At 33.6% G+C, this 25790-nt stretch overlaps 1 protein-coding gene across 2 annotated transcripts in view; it reads left to right on the top strand.

Moving 5' to 3' along the window:
- LOC123551162 (synaptotagmin-6-like) overlaps positions 1 to 25790 on the top strand; it is a 56448-nt gene that overhangs the window by 7412 nt on the left and 23246 nt on the right. The window contains exon 1 of one of the 2 annotated variants that reach the window (XM_045339884.2): positions 20115 to 20360. The exons of the other annotated variant lie outside the window; for it this stretch is intronic. Coding sequence (XP_045195819.2) covers positions 20345 to 20360 — 16 coding nt within the window. The 5' untranslated portion in view covers positions 20115 to 20344. Of the gene's footprint in view, positions 1 to 20114; positions 20361 to 25790 lie in introns of those variants that run through there. 2 annotated transcript variants of the gene reach the window in all.

Here is a 25790-nt window from a genome sequence, read left to right on the forward strand (position 1 = left end):
GATATTTTAGCTTTTGTCACAGAGAAAGGTGCGATCGATTGTCATATTAAATGAGCACGCACTGCTCTATTTAGAATGATTTAGAAAGTTTTGATATACAGCGGGAGTTATTGATTGATAGTGATTGTGAGATTAACGGTTTTAAGACATGTGATGCAAAATAATCAGTATCGGAACACTGGAGAGAGTTCCGGCTTGAGGTAATGAATTGAACGTGTGCCAGTCGAGCTACAACTTGCACGAAACAAAATAGATAAATATAACCAAAGATGCAACAGTTGTTTAAATTATATTTTATTTACGTATGAAACCGGCTTTTTTGTTTTCTGATATAACGTTTCTCAGAAACAAAATGTCCACTTGTTCAGCTTTGCAATGCATTCCCCACGAGACTATGATTGTCAGTCAAATGATTTTGTATCCAAGTGACGCTTTTATTCTGTAATCTGCATACATTTATTATCACAGATATTGGAGAGCAGAAAACACAATTACTAATATCAAGAAGTACTCGCGATAATGATATAGATGACACCAAAGGTATGTCATGTGCTTAGTCAGAGACTCGGTCAGACTGCATAATTATGAATCAGAGTTTCAAGGAACAATTATCGAAATAAAAAAGAAGTCGTCTGCAACCATTTTTAGCGGAAGAACTGAACGAAGTAATGCCTTTTGCTACGGCATAGTTGATGAACATTACGCAAAATGTAGTTCAATATAAGAGTCTGTTGCACACCTATTGGGGGTGTTCAAACAGGATGTAAAATGAGCATTAACGAAGAGGTTCCCGTGCTACCAGTTTTAAACACGTTCTTACGGTGCCCTTTAGGTAAATCAATATCAAATGAGGACTGAATGAGAGTGGTTTAATTTAGATGTGTATAAAAACGAGCACAAAGAGTCCGGTGGCAACAGCTACATTCAGAAAGCAGATTATGACTTTCTGATATGTCGACCAGTTTCTAAGTTAACATTAATAGCATTTAATTGTAATTATAATCGAATCTAGAAAAAATATTTCATGATTTTGAATTGTTCAGATAGAAACAAGGGTAAAATGATTTCTGCAATTTGCAATCCCATGGAAGTACAGTTCCTTAAATCCAATTTTAAAAGTCAAATCAATTTGTGATATGTTTTTTATTCGTAATAAAGAGCATATAATTCAGAATAGCTTTAGGCGACCTAATCATTGTTACTTTCGTTATTATTATTATTATTATACCAGATTTATATAGCGCCCTTTTCATGATCAATTTCACGTTCAAAGGCGCTTTACATAGTTAAAATGCAGCCACACAGGGCGCATAATTCATCCTCTACTAGTACAGACACAGAGCGATCTGACCAGACAAAGCTACCACGACAGAAAGATCAGAAATCAGATACAGGCTTGTCCGGCTAACTTAGCCTAGCTCGTTGCGAATAGACAGCCTGGTTCTTTAACATGCCCAGTGTATAGCACTGATACACGCAAGGATTGCCTGGGTTCCTGACCAGTACACCTCTAGTTGGGTGGGAAACACTGAAAAGCGTTTCTGAAAATTCCCGAGTAGCTGCCAGGGATCGAACCCCCGACCTCAGGATTGGAAGGCCAGTGTGCAAACCACTGAGCTATCCGTCCACCCATAATCAATATATGTCTACTTCAGAGACGTTTGTTTTCATTCTTTCCATATAAAACCTTAACTGAGATATATTCGCTAACTTTACCTTCTGGTAAATGCTTTTAGCGTTTCTGTGCATTTAGACAGACAAATCAACAACATATTTTTAAAAGGATTTGAGCAGTACAGTTCGATTTTAAACCACTGTCTGACAATAAAAATGTTTAACACATCAGCAGAATCCGTATAAGTTTGTCATATAACTTTTCTTTTATAAGTTGCCTTCATCATCGTTCTTAGCCTTCAAGTTGTCCAAACGTCTTGCTAACATGTTGTTGTAAATTCTTACTAAAATTGTCAGAGTATTGACAAATTCCAATGCAGCTGATAAGTTCTAAGGGCAAGGACAAATAGCTAATAGGAGTAGCTACGTTCCAAGAAGCACATGATGAATTCTTACAAGTCCATGAGTGCCTTCATTAAAATTCTACATCGATTTACTGCAAAACAGACGTTTTCAGTTCATGACAAAAATGACAGTCTGGTTTTGCTTAATATATATATGTATACTAAATATTAGAACGATATAGAACGATATTAGCATCAGGGTTAGATATTGGCCAGTAAAGAATCATCGCCGTCGATATATTTAGTTTTCTTTCTCATAAGTCATATTGTGTGTGTTAATGTTTTACCAGCACGTGATGTCAAATATAACAGATACTACAGACTGCAGAATCCGCGCGTACTGCTTATACATGTACATTTATAGTTTGATTGTTATTCTGCCTATAACTTATAATGCACAAAACCACAAGTGACTTCTACTTTTAATGGGGCAGGTGAAACAAGCAATGCGTTTTCTTACACTTGCAGTATCATTACATCCAAATATGGCTGTCAATTAGTTCGTAAATTATATACTTTGATAACTTGCTGAACACAAACACCCTACATGTTTGCCGCGTGACAGCATTCCACAGACAGTAGATTTAAAAGGCGGATATGATCTTTATTTCTCATATGAACTGAATCTTTTATGTTTCTATTACGCAACAAAGCCATGAGATGAGCCTTTGATAAGAAAGTGATACATATTTTATGGGTACATTCGTAAGCTCCTACATGGTCTGGAGCTTAATTTTATCGAGAATATCAAATGTGACTACCAGAGCAAAAGTACATTGCTATCCGTTTGAAATACAGTTCCGTAGTGTAAATTAAGGTGCATGCAGCAATAATCAAAATCAGAAATCAAATTAATTTGTTGCGTGATCTTTCAATAATAAAGGGCATGTAATTGATTTAATTCTAATTATCTGATAATTTTTAAATTCTCTATCAGAATAAATTTGAACTGATTTTAAGAGGGTAAACAAAAGTAATTTAGTAGCAGAAGGCAATAGTAATAGATGTTCTTTTGAATAAGTTTTATAGGGAAAATTGGCAGCATTCTTAAGGTTAAAAACTAGTGTATTGTATATATGGCTTTCAAGTTCGCGCCTTTTAATCAAGCGAATACATAGTTGTCCAAATGGCTGTTCGGTGTATAAACGTGCGTGCGTTCGTCCCTCCGTGCGTCCGTCCGGGTTTGTTTGTCCGGACCATAACTGACATGCATGGAACAATCTTGTTCCTATCTCAAAGGTCAAGGTCACAGTTGGAGGGCAAAGATCATGTCAGATCTCGTCCGGCCCATTACTTTGACATACATTGAGGAGTCATGTTTATTAATGGCATGAACCCCAGGTTCCTATCTCAAATGTCAAGGTCACAGTTAGGGATCAGAAAGCATCGTCGACATGTTGCCAGTTGGTACCTACTTATTATTATAGTTGATATGTCTACTTCAGTACTAAGGTGTCTGCGAAGACAGATTTAAAACAATTTTGCCAGCATTTTAAATTTGTATGTAATATGCTAGGCATTTTGAGTTTGTGTATAAAAATACTAGTTTTCGAAATTATCAGAATATTAAATTTAAAACGAAAGGCGGTGGCTTTCTAATGTTAATTCTGTCAATTTAAATTTCTTACATCATTTCGAGAAGTGAAGACATTTTACTTATTGACCTAAAATGATATTTTGCCCTAAAATGACACTGTAATGAACATTTCAATATTTCATTTAAATGACAACCATTTTGTTTCCGTGGTAACATAAGATATAATAGTAAATTTATTGTATTTCTAGACATCTAATTGAATTATAATTCCTTACAGCTGCTGATGTCATAAACACACTAAGATGCTGCTTCTATGAGCAGTCATTCTTTTCAATTTCAAATGTTCTGCAATATCGTTTTAAGTAGTGGTCGAATCTGACAATTATTTTCAGCGTTTTGAAATGGCTGTCATATTAAATCATCTTATTGCGAGGCATCCCTTGCCCTTTCAGGGTTTAACTTTTAAATTGATAAGAAATATAAAGAAAGGTAGTCGATGTACTTTATGGCAGGGCGAAAGCGTTTTGGTTGCGAGTGTGTGAGCCTCCTTCAAAATTTCATGCGACGTAGCGTATGCATTAGTTACAGTATACAAGTTTGATTATATCATTACAGAACCGTGTTAAAAATTACCATGAATTATTACAATTTATTATTTTATTTACATTTTTTTTGTATTAAACACTAGCTTAGCACTTAATGATTTATGCTGTAAGGAAAACTTTACATAATTTAATTATCTTATTTGTGTTTAGAAATGGCAATGTATTTAATGCTAACAGTGAAATTTGTAAATAAGACTCTGCATATCTTTGATATCAACACGACCCCTAATTGTATCCATAGTGTTAGTAAAAATCCAAAATCACGGCGATACTGAAATAAAGTTTTGATTTCGTAACGGTGTGAAAGCTTTATTACTGGATCAGAGAGTCAAAACATCTGTTTTAGTGTCAGTATTTTATTAAATAAGCCTCGAAAACTTCTTTCTTCATATTACTGTAGGTTTGTGGAATCTCTGCTCTAAAAGGGGGATTACACGTTTGTTTTCGTCAAAAGTTTTTACATTTCCGTCGAGTCATAAAACTCATTAATATATCCGTTAACATCATACTCTTGACTTTTTACTGTTCTAATGTGATAAGTTCTGCTAACGGCTTGCATAAAATAGCAGCGGATACTAAAAATCTAAATGAATAAATAAGAAGTTAAAGGTAATAATATGCTAGGGTTGTTATTGTTCAATATATTTAATGAAAATATTATATTTCATGTGTTTTATACAAATGCACATATTTGCGGAATTGGAAGCCATTGTGATATAATCATGCGAGTGTGTATTCTTCGTATGCGATTCCAGCGTTCTCTAGTTGTTATGAAAAATAAGTCGCGCCATAAGAAAACCAACATAGTGGCTTTGCGACCAGCATGGATCCAGACCAGCCTGCGCATCCGCGCAGTCTGGTCAGGATCCATGCTGTTCGTTCTCTCTATTGCAATAAGCTTTGAAAGCGAACAGCATGGATCCTGACCAGACTGCGCATCCATGCTGGTCGCAAAGACACTATGTTGGTTTTCACATTGCGCGGCTCAAATATTTTCTTTTTCCGAAATGCCGAAATCGCAAACGGTGAATACGTGAACGCATGGAAAATCCGGAATGGTATTGTGGATTAACTAACATGACACGCAAACGCAGGGCCGCACATCAACCCAAGCCGACAATAAACCGACGCTGTATTAGAAGTAAACAGATCAGAGAGAATATAAACAAATCAACATCATTTGTTGAAACACTCATAAAATTAGTCTTATAATAAAACTACTATAAAGAGGGATTACAAGACAACATTCATTACAAATAAAAAGTGTGAAACGAAGTTGAAAATACGGGGACAGTAACCTTTGTAAGCAAAACTTGAAGGTGCGTTCGACTCGGTCTAAAGTTTCACTGGATCAATATACTTAACAAATGAGCTTTACAAATTAAGACAAGACATATGGCAAAGCTCATTAAGGAAATTGATTTGATTGGCTAAGTGATTTCAACAATTTAAGTCGGGATACAGCAATTACATTAAATTAAACAATTATTTAATTTGAATATATAAATAGTTTTGATGCGTAGGAAGCATTGTGAGTAGGTTCAATGAAATATGATATATAATAAATCTGTATGAAGATCCTTTGGAAGCACAGAATGCAACTAATCAAAATAACAGCAGACTGGGTTTGATTGAGTCTGTTGATGAAAGGTACTGGAATGTGCAACACCTCTCACACCCCTTAGCACTGGCTTAAACGGAACTTTTTTACAGTGATAATCCCAAAGGATCGGAAAGTATAACAACACTAAATCCAAATACGGGGAGACTTTATACAGTCGCTACACGGCACTTAAAGATTGCTGTTGTGATAGTTAATAAAATGAGCCGCGCCATGAGAAAACCAACATAGTGGCTTTGCGACCAGCATGGATCCAGACCAGCCTGCGCATCCGCGCAGTCTGGTCAGGATCCATGCTGTTCGCTTTCAAAGCCTATTGGAACTAGAGAAACTGTTAGCGAACAGCATGGATCCTGACCAGACTGCACGGATGAGCAGGCTGGTCTGGATCCATGCTGGTCGCAAAGTCACTATGTTGGTTTTCCCATGGCGCGGCTCAAATATGTATGACGATCATGTGGAAGCATAGAATACAACCAAACAAAATGATAGAAGACTCGTTTTCATAATTCATGATTGAGTCTGTTGAAACTGTGATTGCATGAAAAACTAAATTTTCTATGTCGCAATAAGAGCCATAACTTTCTTAAATAATTCAACCGAAAGAAGGAAGAATTGTAAGAAGTTTAATGACATATAAATATAGTTGCAACAGAGAAACAGCTTGATAGTCAGTTGAACCACATTTTATAAGTAAAATGAAACATCATTTGCATAACATTAGCTTACTTTGTTATTATTTGATGTCAGGAAGCCTTATGTTATGATTATTATTAAAGCGTAAACGAATTTCAAAAGTCATGAAATGCTTATACTATGCAATATATTCAACCAAGAGTCATCAAATGTAATTATAAAAAAAATCTGGTAGGGCGGCAACCTTGCGAGCGAAGTTTTAATATTGATACAGATTGATACGAAGTTGCACAGAAAACTTAAACAAAGTATTCTTGATGAAAGGGTCATGATTGTCAGTGAAGCATTCCTGAATTATCTAAATTAGTTTTTTAATGAGTAAAAAGATATGTGTGAAGTTTCAATGATTTATATAAAGTTGTTACAGAGCACATCAGGAATGAAATCCTGCCAAACTAAGTTATCATAAATTAAGTGCACAAATATGACAAGAGAGTAAACTTTGAGTTATGTGTATATGTTAAAATAATTACTTGACAGTTAATTATTACATGCTTTTATCGCCTTGGAAATGTTGATTTCTAATAGTTATATGAATAACATCTAGTCACGTTAGTGTTTAAGTTACTCTAGGTTTGAGCTGAAGCAGGATTCCTCTCAGCGGGTGGCTTTATATTGCTTTCTCAATTGAAGACAATAGGAGGGATTTTATGAGTAACACACTTAAAACAGTATTTCATTTGAAACATATTTCCCAACTGTATTTGATAATGTTTGTACAACTGACAATATCATACATCAATGACAATGCTTATCAATTTTCTGAATAATTAATTAATCTGAATCATGGCTTAAAAATAACAATCCATAGAAATTCAGCTAATTATTATAAAACTATGGCGTAATAAATATCTTAATAATTAATCATATTGCACTGTGTATGTACTTTACAAAAGAATGCACGAAAGAAACTTCAGACCCCTACAATTTCAATTCTACAATTTTGTAGAAATAGTGTATGAATACAGAAACGGGGGAAGGCAAGGGGCCAATTCGTTTCACCTAAACCGGGATATACCGATCACGTGAGCAGCAAGAAAAAAATCTCGCTTGTTTAAGACTAAACGAAGTTTAGTCACATAATTTCAAATGTTTATCCTAATTGCCGCCTTGCCAATCTCGCTGGACCGGCGCATATAAGCAAAGACGCTTCCAAAAATACAATTATGTTTGAAAAAAAAATACACATAATAGGTCAATACTGGAAATATTTTTGAACAACATATGTATTTTTAAACAACCCATTCCAATAAATCTATCAACACATGAAGAATGTCACTTAGCCTGAACAAATAGGTTTTATTGTTGGCATATTACTTGAACAAATACATTTCATATAATGTCAAATCTAGTACAGGATTATAATACAGTGTCTGAAAGAAAACAAACAATAATTTGCAGAATGTTGTTCTAGGAATAATTATTGTAAAGGCCTGACATAAGAAAAGTTTTGCATGTGTATGGTAGAAGGGATAAGTATATTTCTGATAGGTTCTGGACTTATATTGTTTCTTCTATTGTTACCTTAAACTTAATTGAGCCGTGCCATGAGAAAACCAACATAGCGGGTTTGCGACCAGCATGGATCCAGACCAGCCTGCGCATCCGCGCAGTCTGGTCAGGATCCATGCTGTTCGCTTTTAAAGCATATTGGAATTAGAAAAACTGTTAGCGAACAGCATTGATCCTGACAAGACTGCGCGGATGCGCAGGCTGGTCTGGATCCATGCTGGTCGCAAACCCACTATGTTGATTTTCCCATGGCGCGGCTCAATTATTTTTAAAATCGTTGCAATAAAGTGCCAAATTTTAAACGCGATTTTGCCTGCCCCGGTGATTGATTGAAGTATGTTTTCAAAAGTACAATGATTCAAAACTTAACAAAGAGGAGTATTTGATTATGAAGCAGATTTTGAATATGAATTGAAAAACAAAACAATTCCAAATGCGCTCTACTGAAGCATTTTTGTATGATCGAAAGACTGGTACACAATGTACTGACGAAAGAAGTCCCAGCTACTGATAATAAGTCAAGTGCTCGAGTGAGATGCTATGTGTGAGGAGGTATTGACTTCGTAAATGAGCTATATTTCCTACTTTTTAACTCATTTTTGATTATTTACGACGTAAACACGTTATGACAACATTCACAATATTGCAATTTTTCCGAAGGTTTACTGCGTTTAAGGAGTGTGACTTTACCTCTTGAATATTAATCCTTGATCCACTTTCTCCCAACATCCGTTCCTTTAATCTACCCCTTACCCCTTCCCGCCCCCTTTTTTCTGTATTTTGCATATAATTAAAATGTACTTGTTTAATTTTTGAAGCTACCCGTCTACAATATTATTCCTATTTTGCGATGCATGGGTCTACGGCTGTGTTTGGGGTACTCTGTGCTATCCTTACCTTTTATCTTTTTTAATAGTAATGACCGGAATTTTCCTTACATATATACATATATTATTATTTATTGGAATTTACTACGGCTATGTATTGGCGTACCTATATAGAAATCTAATTTTAAAATGCCAGTATGTGTCCTAGTTTGTCGTCTGCAAAAAGGCAATAGCAGAAAACGAGTTCAATCGATTGCTGTATTCATTTTTATGACTGTCTAGGGTGTTGACTTTTCACCATTGTGACAGTAAAATCTTTATCATTCTAAACTATCGTACATCAAAGCTTTATTGTTGCAGGATGAACCGTAACAACAAGAATTGATCACGATATTATAGATATTGCTATAAGCACTGTGTATTCATAGTTGATTTTAGGATAATTGACCTCTAGATCCTATGACAACAAAAATTGTTCCAGGATAGAGTTATGGAAACAATATTTAAGTGTTGTTATTTAGCAAATAGTATTGCGGATATTATTATAAGAGCGTCCATTGCATGGATTGTCAAAACTGCAAGCAGTGGATTATTTGCAAATTGAGACGACCTCGTCAAAAACGACTTGAATTTAAACCATTCAGAATTTTACACCAATGTACTAAATACCGAGGAGACGACATGCAATTATATCGAGGTACATACGTTTATTTAATATATTCCTTAGAACAGTTTTTGAATGCACATTATTACACTTTTTTGTTAATTCATTATCTTACGACAACAAACAAGAAATAACATAGATATCAAAAATTATTTCTATAATTCTTAAGGTTTTAAAACTACTCTCTTGATTTTGTAGTTTAAGACAGATTAGAAACAAAAAATCGTGTTCTAATGGTCAAAACTTGACTGACTTCAAGCGAAAAGCTGGAGACCAGTGTTTTTAAATGGCTAAACGTGAAAGTATCTTGTGATTTTTGTCTCCATACTGTTTAACCTATAATGGAAAAAATGTAAGACTGGTTATATTTTGGAAAAGGTGTGAAATATTTCGCATGTCACATTTTTGTTTTACTTCAGCGTAATGTAGATTTTTAAAAAAATTCTTTTTACGATGCTGGCTTTGTCATTAATACTTCTAACTGCAAAAATGCACTTATTTATGATAGGTCTGTCTATTATTTACATTAGTCTGGGGGTAAAATATGACTGGAAACTAACAGAAGATAAGTTCATATTGCAAATCAGATAAGCATGCAGGTATTTTAAAGAAACCGATGTTCGCGATTTTTTACAGTTTAACTTTGCAGTGATGCATAAGCGATTTAACTGAAAAATGTAGTTCAAATACATGTTAAGCCACGTATTAGAAGAGAAAACATTTGCTTAACTCTGTAGTAAATATAATTGTATGCAACATTAGTGACTTCACATAATTGTAAACGAGAATGACTGCTGGGAATATTATACTGTTGGTTTTCTTAGAGATTTATACATTTTGTTGTGGAAAAAAAGGTTTCCGAATCGGCTAGTGCTTCACAAATATATCAAAATACCTGAGGCAGATATGTCCTTAATATCGATGATGACGATATAACAATTCCGTCGACATTGGATAATGAAATCGGTAGCATTGATTTATCAACATATGATTTTGTGTGGAATTGCACGATAATTCTGTACGCCTGTTTTAAGTAGTCGTGCGGCATGTAAAAATTCGACTAATATTAGGGAAAAGTGATTTACATGCAAGAAAAAAAAAATACTCAATTTACGCATGTTTTCGTTTCGGCCTGCTTCGATGTCATTTAGCTATATTCTATTTCTTTTTCCCCGGTTCAGTTTTTGGTGCGTATGCGAAACGGCCATTACTAAGATACTCATACGCGCAACGTGCCAGACAGAATACACGTGCGAATGAAGGGCGGGATTAAGAACACTGACTGCAAATTCAGCGGGAACGAGACAAAAAAAAAGAAATATTAAATGAACATAAATAAAAGGAAAGATCATATTTCTTAGATCGGTGATGTCAAAATTAGGTTCCGTGTATCGCGGTCGGTTAAGTAGCGACTTGTAGTTAAAAAGGAAGGAAAATGTTCTTGCGTGAAACCCAGATAGCTGGTAGTGCGTCAATGATGCATAATAATTTCCCTAAGTTGTTGGCTCATGAATACAGTTGAAATGGACCTAAGATATAATGCAAATGTCCAAAGCACAACGATGCAAACAATAAGCAACGTCGATAAAACGTTGCGTTTTACGTCCAAAAGTCCAAAAATCGGAAGGACAGTTTGTCTTCAACACAATATTGTGAAAAACTGAAAACGTAAAGTTCCCTTTTTTATTTGACATTTCATTTGCAAATTGTTCACTTGTGCTGAAAATCAGACTTTTAATGGGCCTGTAGATTTTTAAAGATGTCATTTTTGCGAATATTTGCCGATTTTTTTTCAAAATTTTAAATCAGAAGGAAATGGGTTGCTCAATAAAATTATAAATGTCCGTTGTAATGTGGTGCGATACCACTTAAAAACACACTAGTCCATATGTGAATTAGATAAAGTATCATATTGTGAAGTTTCGCTTATTTTAAATCTTAATTAGATATTTTAGAAGACCTATTACGGCGGATTTTGGGCATTTATGCGCCCTACGTTGCGACGTTCGTGACGTCATCACTGATTATTTATTGTTGCCAAGACGACTGAAAAACAAAAAAGGAACCATAGCGCTATAGTTGGACCAAGTTTCATCAAAATCGGAAGGAATGTCATATTTGATGAATAAGGTATCGACCCACCGATTAGTTATCGTTTTCCGGGTTTATGCACTTGTATAATGTATATGTGTATAGATAATGTAATTTCTAAACACTTGTTTAATAAAAGGGTAATATGTACTTAAGTAAAAATAAAACCCTAAGATAATGAATTAACAAAAAAGTGTAATAATGTGCATTCAAAAACTGTTCTAAGGAATATATTAAATAAACGTATGTACCTCGATATAATTGCATGTCGTCTCCTCGGTATTTAGTACATTGGTGTAAAATTCTGAATGGTTTAAATTCAAGTAGTTTTTGACGAGGTCGTCTCAATTTGCAAATAATCCACTGCTTGCAGTTTTGACAATCCATGCAATGGACGCTCTTATAATAATATCCGCAATACTATTTGCTAAATAACAACACTTAAATATTGTTTCCATAACTCTATCCTGGAACAATTTTTGTTGTCGTAGGATCTAGAGGTCAATGCCTTTGAAAGAAGATTACTAAAACATGTACTGCGTGAAATCACAGCTGAACTACATGTACAGAAACGCAGAAAAATAGTTCTATAAGCACTTTGTATTCATAGTTGATTTTATTCTTGCATATCAGTATTTTAACTTTTGCTTGAGAACCTCGTCTTACACCTCGGATGTAAGATAACTCTCCTGTAGTATAAACGCGTAAGAATTACAATTATGTAGAAGATTCGTACATTTTTTTATCTTTTTTTGTTTGTTTAAAATCAATGAAAATCAAATTCATACATAATTCCTCTTTGTTCCTTACAGTATATCGTTCGCTATTTTTTTTATTTATTTTTTTTTGGATACAATACAACTTGTTTACAAAAATGCATAATGTTACGGTGCAATTGATAAAACGAAACAGGAACGTCAATCTGTTGCTTGTGTTTGAAAGGTCAACATGTATTTCCTGTTAACGGACATTAATCACCCGAGCTGGTTTTTAAATACACTACTGAGTACCACCATAAGAAAATAACGTTAAATTTAGTTGTATTTCTCTAGTAGTCATGCATTTGGCATTAATGCTGACTGACTTGCTAGAACATAACAAATATTAAGGATTCTGCTGAATGTAGAAAACAGGTTCCTAGCACGCTTACTTATGTTTTGTCTAGATTGCATAATGTACTAATACACAGGCTGATTATAAACAAATATATTTCATTAAAGGAAACGGGGCCGTTTCTAGAATTACACTGTCCTTTAATCAGGCATTGTCCTACACTCATTCTGTGTCAGTCATTTGTTAGGTAATAGGTTTTTATACGTATACACAAGTGTCTTGCTTGTTTGCCATTTGACAGCGTTCCGCAGAAAATTGATTGAAAAGAACGGATATAACCTTTATTGTTGTTATGAAATGAATAATTCATTGAATAGTTCCTGCTTCTGTTTTGATACTTAAGCAATGAAATGAGCTGCCGATCATAAAAGAATACATAATTTATGGACGTAAATGAGGTTTTACGTAAACCCTTACATGGAAAATTGCTATATACAAACTATCAAATAATTCGTTTACTGCTTTAGTCATACTTTGCATGTATGTACATTTGTTTAGTCTGAAACATTCAAGCAACTATTTAAAAATCCGGAAAATGTCTTATAATAATAAACGCAGGAATGCAGTATTTGAAATGTACGTTTCTCTTGCTGCATGAAACTGAATTCGTCTTTTACAGCGTAGACTTTAAAGTGATGGTACATACCCGAGAAGCTCTGGGGGAACATCTCTGAACTGACCAATAAGCTGAAGCCAGACATAAAACAGTGGTCAAAAGTTAAAGAAAAATCAAATAGTTCCTTTGCCCACCAATCGATGAGGCAGACAAAATATGACCTATATTAATTTGTTTTAATCTGTTTGTATTCGATATACAAAATGCACACTTTTCTTATGGCTTACACTGACCATTATTTTGTATGTTGTGCTGAGTCCCTACTAGAAAGTTTGGTAGTGCATCAAAATAAAGTAAAATAATGCATAAATGCCTTTAAAGAAATTTCACAACATTAAGAAACGTTATTTAATTTTTGTTTTAGCCAAAGTTATTTTTTCTCAATGATGATACTTTGGTTTACACAATATTTAATATATTTAAATGTAAATTGTATATATCGAACTATAAGAAATTACAAAAAAAAGTTAAATTGGTATTACGTATGTATAACAGCGTAGGTAGACTGTTGTTATATTTATCATTTCAACCAATTATTTTGAAAGTGTTACTCATTTTGAAGCATTTCTCCGGCTGTTCAGTAGTATTTTGCTTCAAACACAAAATGCAATTGTCATCAAATTTATTACAACATTTTAAGGTAGTGGAAAGGTAATGACAATTTCATTGTTATTATGTATTTTAAGCAATTCAACATTCCCTTGATGGAACTATAGCTGAACACGAGCATTTCTTTCCAAGAAAAACGAAAAATGCTGAAAAAGCGTAATGTAGATATTACGTTATTTGACGATGTTCGTCACAGGTCCACTGCCTTAAATAAATTATAAGGGTTTTTATTTATTGTTGTAAACAAGGTATGCGGGTTACTTCAGATATATTACACAACTTGAATTATTTTTATTGGGGTTCTCTAAATATTTACGGTTATATCAACAATTATCACCATGAATTGAATGCATTGGGTTCGTTTACATTACAAAATCTTTAATAACTTCTTTCAGGTCAATTTTTGGTTTTGGTAAGCTTATAATAAAAGCATGTCCTTTTTTCGCTTAGAATTTTTTCATGACTTTTAGACTCTTTGCAGTTCTTGGATTTTAAATTTACTAAAAGACAAAAGAAAGTATAGGCTCTTTCAGACTAAACTTACACTATACTCTGTTGAATTTATCGTGCTGTGGAGACTTTTGATATAGACTATAATTTGAGAAATCCCAAAATCATCGAAAAACTGTCAATACAAGAGTCAGATATTTTGAAAAGGTTATTTTTTAAAATATCAAATATGTTTCTTTTTTTCCATGGAAAGGAGAAAAACATAAATATCTTTAATAAATTGGCGCACTTAGCTATCATTTCACTCTAAACAAAATCTGTAAAAATGAATTTGATTTTTTTTAGGTACCATCTCTAGACTTTAAGTACATTTTCTGAACTAAAATTTGTTCAAATTGAATAAGCACTTAGACCTAAACAGAACAACCTGATGAATTTGAGTTCTTTGATAAACCGTAAAAGAGTGTGTTATGGCAATATATTTGTTTATAAAACTCGCATTTCACATGCCCTGCTGTCAATATACTCTGGAACAAATGTTGTGTTTATTAGCAAAAATATTTTTCTATAAACATCATTCGGTTTAAACTGTTTTAACTTTTGTTCTGTAACAGATAATGGTACGATCGATTTTTCACATTAAATTTTCATGCATTGTGCAGTTAAAAAACTTTAATTATCTTTAATACACAATGGGAGTAATTGATTTACAGTGCTTGTTTCAAATAGTATTGATATTATAAATGCACGTGCCATACAATATATTTAGTGAAGCAGTATCGGTAGAGATTGCGGCAAATAACATTGACCTTGAAGATGTTTCCAATTTTAGGTTACCGTAGTCAAAATCATTTATTTTATTAGACTTCTAGCACCATCATTCATATTAGTAGAAAGCGTTTGTGTTGAATGGAATAAATTTGAATTTAATTTCAATTTTGAAAATACCTGCCTGTCCATGTATCTTGCGAAACGAAATATGGAAATAATATGTTTTGCCCTAATACCTGCCGAGTCAAGGCAATACCAGTATCTTGGCTGTAACGTTAATGATGCTGTATTTATCAAACCTAACATAAAGTATTATTGTAATTGTCATGAAATATGTAAAACATAAAATAACACCCAATTTAAATTGTATAATTCGGTGACAAACGTAACTTTAGTGCATTGTAAATAATAGCAACATTTACTGTTTTAACAACAATATATTGAATTGATTAACATTTTGATGTTAACAGAATTATTAGGTATGTACTTTTCTCTAAGTGTATTGCACAAAGAACAAATCAATATAAAGACAACCTGTCTCTATTTTAACAACATTCCTGCCATTTTCAACCATTAATGGGTGTGAAGATATTCTTAGAGCACTAAAAGCACATCTATATTTTTGATATATAATATATGAACTTGAAGTTAACTTGAATATATAAAATGTTTGTTTTAATACCTACAAGATATCAGCTAAGCATTTTTATCACAGTCGTCTGAACATTCATGTAAATATTGATATTTCAATCTCTACATGCACTGGCATAAACATAATTAAGGATTCTGGCAATTCTGATTTTCCTTAACGTATCCAGATCCATTTCTTTATACACTTACTCTTACTGTCGCTACCATATAAAATACTACCATAATATATAAACATCCTGATAAACATATCTATAATCTGCCATATTTATTATTCTACACCAGTTCTTAATACAACGGTTCGATATTATAATCTGCATAGAGTATTTTCACAATCACCAACGGCAGCTACATTGCGACATCTAATGAGAACTGATATAACCCATTTACAAATATACATTTTCTTTCCTTTTCATTTTAATACAAACAAACAGTCTAAACCCCATATTGCAGATCCATATAATAATATTCGAGCTATTCTAGCATGAAATAATTTAAACTTGTTGCCACAAAAAATTAAGAGATTCAAAATAGATAAAAGAGACACTAAGCTCCTTTTTACTTTTACTAACCATACTAGTATGTTCGGACATTTTATGCACACAAAAAAATACTGCTAAAACTAGACATACATAATAAAAAACAAATACTTTAATTATTTTTGCCCCATTATAGACCCATGTTTCATGCCTTGATAAATGACCACCATTCTGAAAGACAAATATTCAAGTCTTCCAAATATATATATATACATTTTTATTCATGACAATTAATGCTTTATCCAATTGTTGTTACCATATACTGTATCTCCAGTGAAAAAACGTAATTGGCAAAATACCATTTCACCCTGAATCATATCTAGAGTTTATCGGAGAGGCCTCTTTCATCAATAACAACACACATTCAAATGATTTACAAACAATGAAAAAAATACAAATTGAACCAGGTAGACCACGGCTGCAAAATAAACTTGCAGGTGTAAGAAATATAACTAAACAGTAAAATCTATTAAGAAAACCCCTTTGAAGTATAGAACGAAAACAGAGCAAAAATAATAGCAGGCTCGGTTTGCATGTCTTTTTATGAGAAGTAATGAAATGTGCAACACTCCCCATGTTCACTAATACCGGCTTAAGCGGAACTCTGTTATCAGTAAACATTAAATGGACGAAGCAGAAAATATAAGATTGAGTCCAAGTATCAGAAAATTTGTACAGCTCAATTGTCTAGCTCAGATTTTTTATCAAACAAATCTCCTTCATGTTGTTGATAAAAGCTTTCTAAAAAAACTACTTACTACTTTGTTATTCATCCTTCCGAGACATTTGCAGGCAATATAAGCAACTGTTCTATTTATTCTGTAATCTGCATCTTAGTGGAAAGCAGTACATTAACCAGAGAATATAGATTAAGATATCTGATGCGCTTCATTCACTAAAATAGTTTATTTTTAGATACGTAACTTTAAATAGTAAATCCTCTTTAAAAATATTAAGTTCGCTGAAATGTTTCATAGAGCTACATTTACAGTTAAATATCACGTAGAACAGTCTAGCTTTTATTGGTGTCAGTAACACATTTTGAATGTTAAAAAATCAAAGCTTGATTTTGTTTGCGTTCAGAAAGATATAGACCACACTTGGTTGAAAATCAATGAATTTCTATATTTAATTTATTTTATTATTAACATTTTCTCTGAATTCCCTGATTTGAGTGCTAAATTAATGCGTGAAAGGGCCGTACAATAGTCAATGTGACCTGAATAAAAACAGATGGCAGTTTTGAATCAGTGAAATTAGTATTTATTTCTTATATGATTGCTGAATCGGGTCGAGTAATACTAACTACATTGAATAGTGCAAACTATATTGAATAGTAATTTAACTGGAAATTTATTTGTTAAGTTTGTTAAATTCAGAGAAGAAATTTTATAATAATCATAATGAAGAAATTTTCATTGAAAATGAATAACGTGCCCTAATAAAAGATTCGAAGAATTTTGTTTCTATCGTTATTGACTGTTTAAGGTTGATGTGGAAACTTCCTATTAAATAAACTGTTAAATGACAGCATAGGAATTTCCATACTTAGATATTTTGAAACATTTTATATAGTGGGGGTATTCCGTTTGTTTGTTATTCATTTCAACAGATACATTGTTTGTACTTAGGAAGTTGTTTTGTAAACTAGAAGCAAATCAATTTCTGCGTTTATGTAAAACGCTAAAAATGTTATCACGTTATGACGTATCACCCTGTTGAAAACACAAACCCCTAAATTTCCACAATTAGACGTTTTGAAAAACTATTTTGTACCCTGGTATAGCAATCAATTGGAATAAAGTGGACATTTTCACGGGGAATTTTAATTCTGTAATCACAGCTTATGTTTCAGCTTATTGTGTGAGCTAAAGAAAACCGCATCGGTAGGCTAGTGATAGAATGAGATAGTTCGTAAGTTCAACACCTTGCCGCGTCATAATGGTACTAGTGGCTTCCTCGTTTGGTGCTCAGCATTAAGAGGACAGTGCTAGGATTGGTCAGTCTGGTGTCAGTTTAATGCGAATGGGTAGGGTATGATGCAACGTGATATTCTAGTGAGATTGGTCATTGTGCTCACTGCTACAAGTAGACACCGTCGTTATATGACTGAAACATTGTTGAAAAAGAAAAAAATCGTACTGACTGGTAAAAAATTTGAACACCAGTAAATATAAGATAGATATAATTGTGTTATCAATTTTAGCAGTTAATGTATTTCAATAGCACTAGAGACTTCTATTGCGTGACAACATTTATGTTGTGTTCAGTAAATCGCTTGTCCTCGAAGTAACCTTTTAGCCTTTACGCACTACTGTTTACTATGTATGGAGACATAACGAAATCTAGAATTATACCCGACAGTCTGCTACGATCGCCAAAAGGTATACCGCATAGTTTATATCATACATAATTGTATGGTCTAACATTGGAATTCAACCCAAGATATTGAAATGTGTATCGTCAATATTAATGGTAACAGGTGTTTCTCTGAGAAAAAAATATGCACACAGCAACATATGAAATAATTATGATTTATTAACACTATTCGATCGTCGTTGTTTTGTAAATGGAAGTTTATTTACCCCATTCCAATTTTTGTATGTTTCATGTAGTTAAATACCCATGTGTCTGCTATATCTTTCTACTACAACTTTTATTTCTGACTGGCTAATTGCTGTTTGCTGTGCTCTGTGGTTCAGGAAACGTACTCTTTAATTTTTGTGTTGTCAAAATAGCATTAAACATTTAAAAGCCTTTATAGCTCAAGATATAAAAAGCACACATTAAAGCTAATTTGTAGAGAAATATTTGGCAAAGATATAATATTGTTTTGTATTAAATATCTATGAATATTATGTTGGTGATTAAATACCATTCACGTTGGTGCTAACATTATTGAGTGGACGTATACAATCGGCGTATTCAGTGGTTATGAATATGGCAATTAACATCTTATTCATTCGTAGTGGTCAAGCGTTGTCATCCAACATAAAAGCTCTTTTATTGATATCTGTCTACTGCTATTAGTCTATTGAACACTTCCTTGTTCCGTCATCTGTACATGCGCTAATAACTTTCATATAAAACGGTAAGGAGAGACATTTTGTTAACGGAGGCAGATTCCTCTTCTGTGTTGTACTTTATATTACAGATGCTTCCGGCACGGAATTGTTTATGCTATATTTGATCATTTTATGTATTTATAGTTTTCTATTTTGTGCATGAATACTAATTATTTTAATGCACTGAATCAATTTGGTTAAAGCTAATTTCAAATAATATGTTTTACCTGTTTCTCTGTATATGATTTCAACAATAATGCTATATGTTTGATTTTGATAATTTGATATTCTAAAAGTTATAATTCTGATGACATTTTATCATTAATACATTTTCTATATTTTATGGCCCTCAAATGTTGACAATACATCAAAGCAAATGCTGTTTAAAATAAACAAACGATTATAATGCAGTCTTTCTTTATTAATCAGTAATCTTTGCCCGCTATGTTTACTTACTATGCTAGGTTCCATGAGACAATTAGGCGTCGATTCAATAATCATTAATATTTTAAATTAACAATTCTACGATTGTGCATGCTTTTAACCCTTCTTCGAACTTACCTGATGTTATAACAGTCACAACATTACATGAATTGGAAACTATATGACAGTAAGTTTGTCGTCTGCAACTAGGTTACAGCAGAAGTCGCGTTCGATCGATTGCTCTGTTCATGGCAATTGTTATTCAGGGTGCTGACATTTCACCAGAATAAAAGCCTCATCGGTCTATGTTATCGTACTTCACAGGTTTTATTGTTCCAGGATAGAGTTATGGAAACAATATTTAAGTGTTGTTATTTAGCAAATAGTATTGCGGATATTATTATAAGAGCGTCCATTGCATGGATTGTCAAAACCGCAAGCAGTGGATTATTTGCAAATTGAGACGACCTCGTTAAAAACTACTTGAATTTTAACCATTCAGAATTTTACACCAATGTACTAAATACCGAGGAGACGACATGCAATTATATCGAGGTACATACGTTTATTTAATATATTCCTTATAACAGCTTTTGAATGCACATTATTACACTTTTTTGTTAATTCATTATCTTAGGGTTTTTATTTTTACTTAAGTACATATTACCCTTTTTTTAAACAAGTGTTTAGAAATTACATTATCTATACACATATACATTATACAAGTGCATAAACCCGGAAAACGATAACTAATCGGTGGGTCGATACCTTATTCATCAAATATGACATTCCTTCCGATTTTGATGAAATTTGGTCCAACTATAGCGCTATGGTTCCTTTTTTGTTTTTCAGTCGTCTTGGCAACAATAAATAATCAGTGATGACGTCAAGAACGTCGCAGCGTAGGGCGCATAAATGCCCAAAATCCGCCGTAATAGGTCTTCTAAAATATCTAATTAAGATTTAAAATAAGCGAAACTTCACAATATGATACTTTATCTAATTCACATATGGACTAGTGTGTTTTTAAGTGGTATCGCACCACATTACAACGGACATTTATAATTTTATTGAGCAGCCCATTTCCTTCTGATATAAAATTTTGACAAAAAATCGGCAAATGTACGCAAAAATGACATATTTAAAAATCTACAGGCCCATTAAAAGTCTGATTTTCAGCACAAGTGATCAATTTGCAAATGAAATGTCAAATAAAAAAGGGAACTTTACGTTTTCAGTTTTTCACAATATTGTGTTGTGTTGAAGACAAACTGTCCTTCCGATTTTTGGACTTTTGGACGTAAAACGCAACGTTTTATCGACGTTGCTTATTGTTTGCATCGTTGTGCTTTGGACATTTGCAATATATCTTAGGTCCATTTCAACTGTTTTCATGAGCCAACAACTTAGGGAAATTATTATGCATCATTGACGCACTACCAGCTATCTGGGTTTCACGCAAGAACATTTTCCTTCCTTTTTAACTACAAGTCGCTACTTAACCGACCGCGATACGCGGAACCTAATTTTGACATCACCGATCTAAGAAATATGATCTTTCCTTTTATTTATGTTCATTTAGTATTTCGTTTTTTTTGTCTCGTTCCCGCTGAATTTGCAGTCAGTGTTCTTAATCCCGCCCTTCATTCGCACGTGTATTCTGTCTGGCACGTTGCGCGTATGAGTATCTTAGTAATGGCTGTTTCGCATACGCACCAAAAACTGAACCGGGGAAAAAGAAATAGAATGTAGCTAAATGACATCGAAGCAGGCCGAAACGAAAACATGCGTAAATTGAGTATTTTTTTTTTCTTGCATGTAAATCACTTTTCCCTAATATTAGTCGAATTTTTACATGCCGCACGACTACTTAAAACAGGCGTACAGATTCATCGTGCAATTCCACACAAAATCATATGTTGATAAATCAATGCTACCGATTTCATTATCCAATGCCGACGGAATTGTTATATCGTCATCATCGATATTAAGGACATATCTGCCTCAGGTATTTTGATATATTTGTGAAGCACTAGCCGATTCGGAAACCTTTTTTTCCACAACAAAATGTGTAAATCTCTAAGAAAACCAACAGTATAATATTCCCAGCAGTCATTCTCGTTTACAATTATGTAAAGTCACTAATGTTGCATACAATTATATTTACTACAGAGTTAAGCAAATGTTTTCTCTTCTAGTACGTGGCTTAACATGTATTTGAACTACATTTTTCAGTTAAATCGCTGATGCATCACTGCAAAGTTAAACTGTAAAAAATCGCGAACATCGGTTTCTTTAAAATACCTGCATGCTTATCTGATTTGCAATATGAACTTATCTTCTGTTAGTTTCCAGTCATATTTTGCCCCCCCCCCATATTAATGTAAATAATAGACAGACCTATCATAAATATGTGCATTTTTGCAGTTAGAAGTATTAATGACAAAGCCAGCATCGTAAAAAGAATTTTTTTAAAAACCTACATTACGCTGAAGTAAAACAAAAATGTGACATGCGATATATTTAACACCTTTTCCTAAATATAACCAGTCTTACATTATTTCCATTATAGGTTAAACAGTATGTAGACAAAAATCACAAGATACTTTCACGTTTAGCCATTTAAAGGCACTGGTCTCCAGCTTTTCGCTTGAAGTCAGTCAAGTTTTGACCATTAGAACACGATTTTTTGTTTCTAATCTGTCTTAAACTACAAAATCAAGAGAGTAGTTTTAAAACCTTAAGAATTATAGCAATAATTTTTGATATCTATGTTATTTCTTTTTTGTTGTCGTAGGATCTAGAGGTCAATGCCTTTAAAAGAAGATTACTAAAACATGTACTGCGTGAAATCATTAAAAAAAGTTAAAATTAAAGTTTCTTGTTTAACGTGGGTAGTCGACGAAAGTCCCCACCTGGAATGGATGGAACAATTTATTTCCAGCCGAGCCCACGGCAGGTGTCATATTTACCTCCCCGGCATCCAGTCTAGGCCGATACTGCTGGAAACAGTACCAATTTAAGCATATCACCCTGCACTGAACACTAGTCGGGATATCAGCCGCGACCGGGAATCGAACCCGGACCGCTGGCGTTGTAGTCCAACCTGCTAACCACTGCGCCACTGACTCTATTAGGCGTAAAAAAAAATTGTTTGTTTCCGGTATCCCGACCTACCCTAAATTTTTGGCCCGACCCTAAATGTTTTTATGGCCTTGGAGAATATTTTTTTCAACTTTTTAACAAAAAGATGCAAATCTGCACTTTTTATGCTTTAAACATGGCCAGTGATGTTAGAAATCAACTTACGGATGCTCTAAAGGCATAACCCCCTTATTTGTAATCATTTTTTTGACAAAAAAATAATTTCCGAAAAGTCTCCCTTAATAAAAAAAATTCCAAAAAAAAAAAAAAAAAAATTTCCGACCTACCTACCCTAATTTTTTTGAGCATGTTACCGGAAACAAAGAATTTTATTTTTTAGGCCTTATTTGAAAAACGGATGACTGAATTTTCATAAATCATGACTGTTCAAATAAATCACAAGTCTTGTCGGCGTCAGGGCATGAAGGCATGATACATGTATGTTTACACAATATGATTCTTCCGATACATGTACCATATTTCAATAGAAACTGTGCTAGATCACTATATACATTTTCGTACACTGTTCGGAAGATGTAAACGTCAAGCTGGAAACGTAATTGAAATTCGGCTTGAATATGCTTAAATATCGGGTCTTCTTGACAGATAGGGAAGCAGACGTTTCTTCTTTGTATTTTGGCGGGAAAACAGCATGTGCCTTCCATGATGTTCCTTCGGTAATGACCGAATGCTTATACACGGCCTGTAAACACTGGCTCGTCCTCTTTAAGGAGATGAGTTGAAAAAAGAGCCAATGATACTTCCGAGGAGGCGCTAATGACCGGAACTTTATGCAGAATGTAAACAAAGAAGAAGGGTGAGTAGATTGTTTCCTTTCTCAGATAAATGTAAGGCCCTATTTCAAAAAATAGCCAATGTAGTTCCACTCAGAAATGATTATACTTTTTATATATGCAGGCCATTTTGCAAGGTAAATGCATTCCTTGACGTGAGAACTTTTGAAAGTTGGAAAATGGGGCAAGTTCGAACCAAAAGTGGAGATTTACCCATATATTTCGTCCCAATTTACACATATAAGAGTAAATATACATTGTACCAATTTTTCCCATAATGGTATGTTAAATCTGTATTATTTATGTGTTTTAACGGCTGGTTTTACCCCTCTATGCTCAATTTTGGCTAAGAGGAGGAGCCAAAGCCTTGGAGGAGGCGCAAAAGTCCAGAGTCGGAGCCACTGACCAGTTCATTTCCTAGGTGATGAACACTCGTAAAAAGCGTTTTCGTTCTCGCAATGTAATATCTATTCCGTTTTAATGTTTATTATTTGATGCTTGAAATTGTATTATACTACCCAAATGCACATAATCTACCTAAAATAACAAGAGCTGTCCATAAGACAACCCACTCGACTTTTCTCAGTACTTGACTCTGAATTAGAGCTTTGCCAGTAAAACTTTATAAAACTTAAAACTCTAAGTTAAAAAGGGGCATAACTCTGTCAAAATTCAATCAGAGTTATAGAGATTGTTTCTCCTGGTGTAGACTTTGATAGTAAATAACTGTTTTAAGTTTGAAGTCAATAGCTTTGATAGATACAGAGATATTTGACTTTATAAAAAAACAATTTCCAACGGCGACGCCGACTCCGACTGCGACGTGAACACAATATCGTTTTGACGATTTAAGCATTGCTGGTCATGTTAGACTGTACACTTTATTTATAAAACTCCCTCGATATTTTTGCTCAATTGTTTTTTTTTTTATCTTTTCAATATATTTATGTCTTTTCTAATTCATTTAGAAACAATTTTTTAAAGAGTTATTTGAAAGCATAAATAAAATCGAGAAAGGCAGCGATACTATATAATGTAAATATAAGAAATGATTTTTTTTCGATATTCCGCAGAATAGGATCGGCAAATCAGTGAATCGCGCTAGCTGGAAATTAAGTATCAACATACATGTTTCCTTACAAACGTTATTAAAGTAAAATTAGAAAACTGTATTTATAATTCTGTAACTGTAAGCTCAGTAACGGTCAATACCCATTCTTACTACGTAGCATTAATTAAAAACAAATCTGACATCAAATATTGCCTCAACAGATGGCACCCTCCCAGTACTAAATAATAACTAATTAATATGACTTTGACTGCAGAACGACGACTGACAAACGGACAAGGATAAGACAAAAGCTATATGATACATGCGGTTCGACAGGGGAATAAATATATAACGTTTTCAGTTTCTTTGTTATCGTTAGAACATCTGGGAGAGGTATTTTGAGTGTTAGCATTTTCATATACGTATATGTAATCGAATTAAGCAATTTACAAGTAAACAATTATATTTATTTAGCATTTGTAAGTACCTAGTGAAGCACATATTGCAATTGCATTTCAAGACTACCACAAAGTTAACACTAACTATTAAAAAATCCAAAATGCGTTGGACATGAAAACCGTTGTGCATTAGGAAATGTCCCTTTCACAGAAAATATCATAATTATACAACTTATAACGCCATGATAGCCCATCATTAGAAAAGTGCAAAAGAAAAGAGAAGTGCAAATATCTCGTAATACATTCTAAGGAAATGAATAGGATGTTGTTAAAACATCATCCATCAGATGTTTGTCACAATCCAAGGAAATCATGATAAAGATCTGGTATGTGAGAATTGATGACACATTAAAAGAAAAACTAAATTTCAAAGTGCTTTGGCTCCCACTCCGGTTCTTAGCGCCTCCTCTGCGGCGTTGGCTCCTCCACATGGTGATTAATGCACGTGTACGGGATAAACACGCTAGTAAACCACGTAAGTCATGCAGTAGTAAGATATGCTTTTCAGCAAGGTTGATACAGGGACTATAAAATCTTA

The sequence above is a fragment of the Mercenaria mercenaria genome, chromosome 4 (assembly GCF_021730395.1).
Source record: "Mercenaria mercenaria strain notata chromosome 4, MADL_Memer_1, whole genome shotgun sequence".
NCBI classification, from domain to species: Eukaryota; Metazoa; Mollusca; class Bivalvia; order Venerida; family Veneridae; genus Mercenaria; species Mercenaria mercenaria.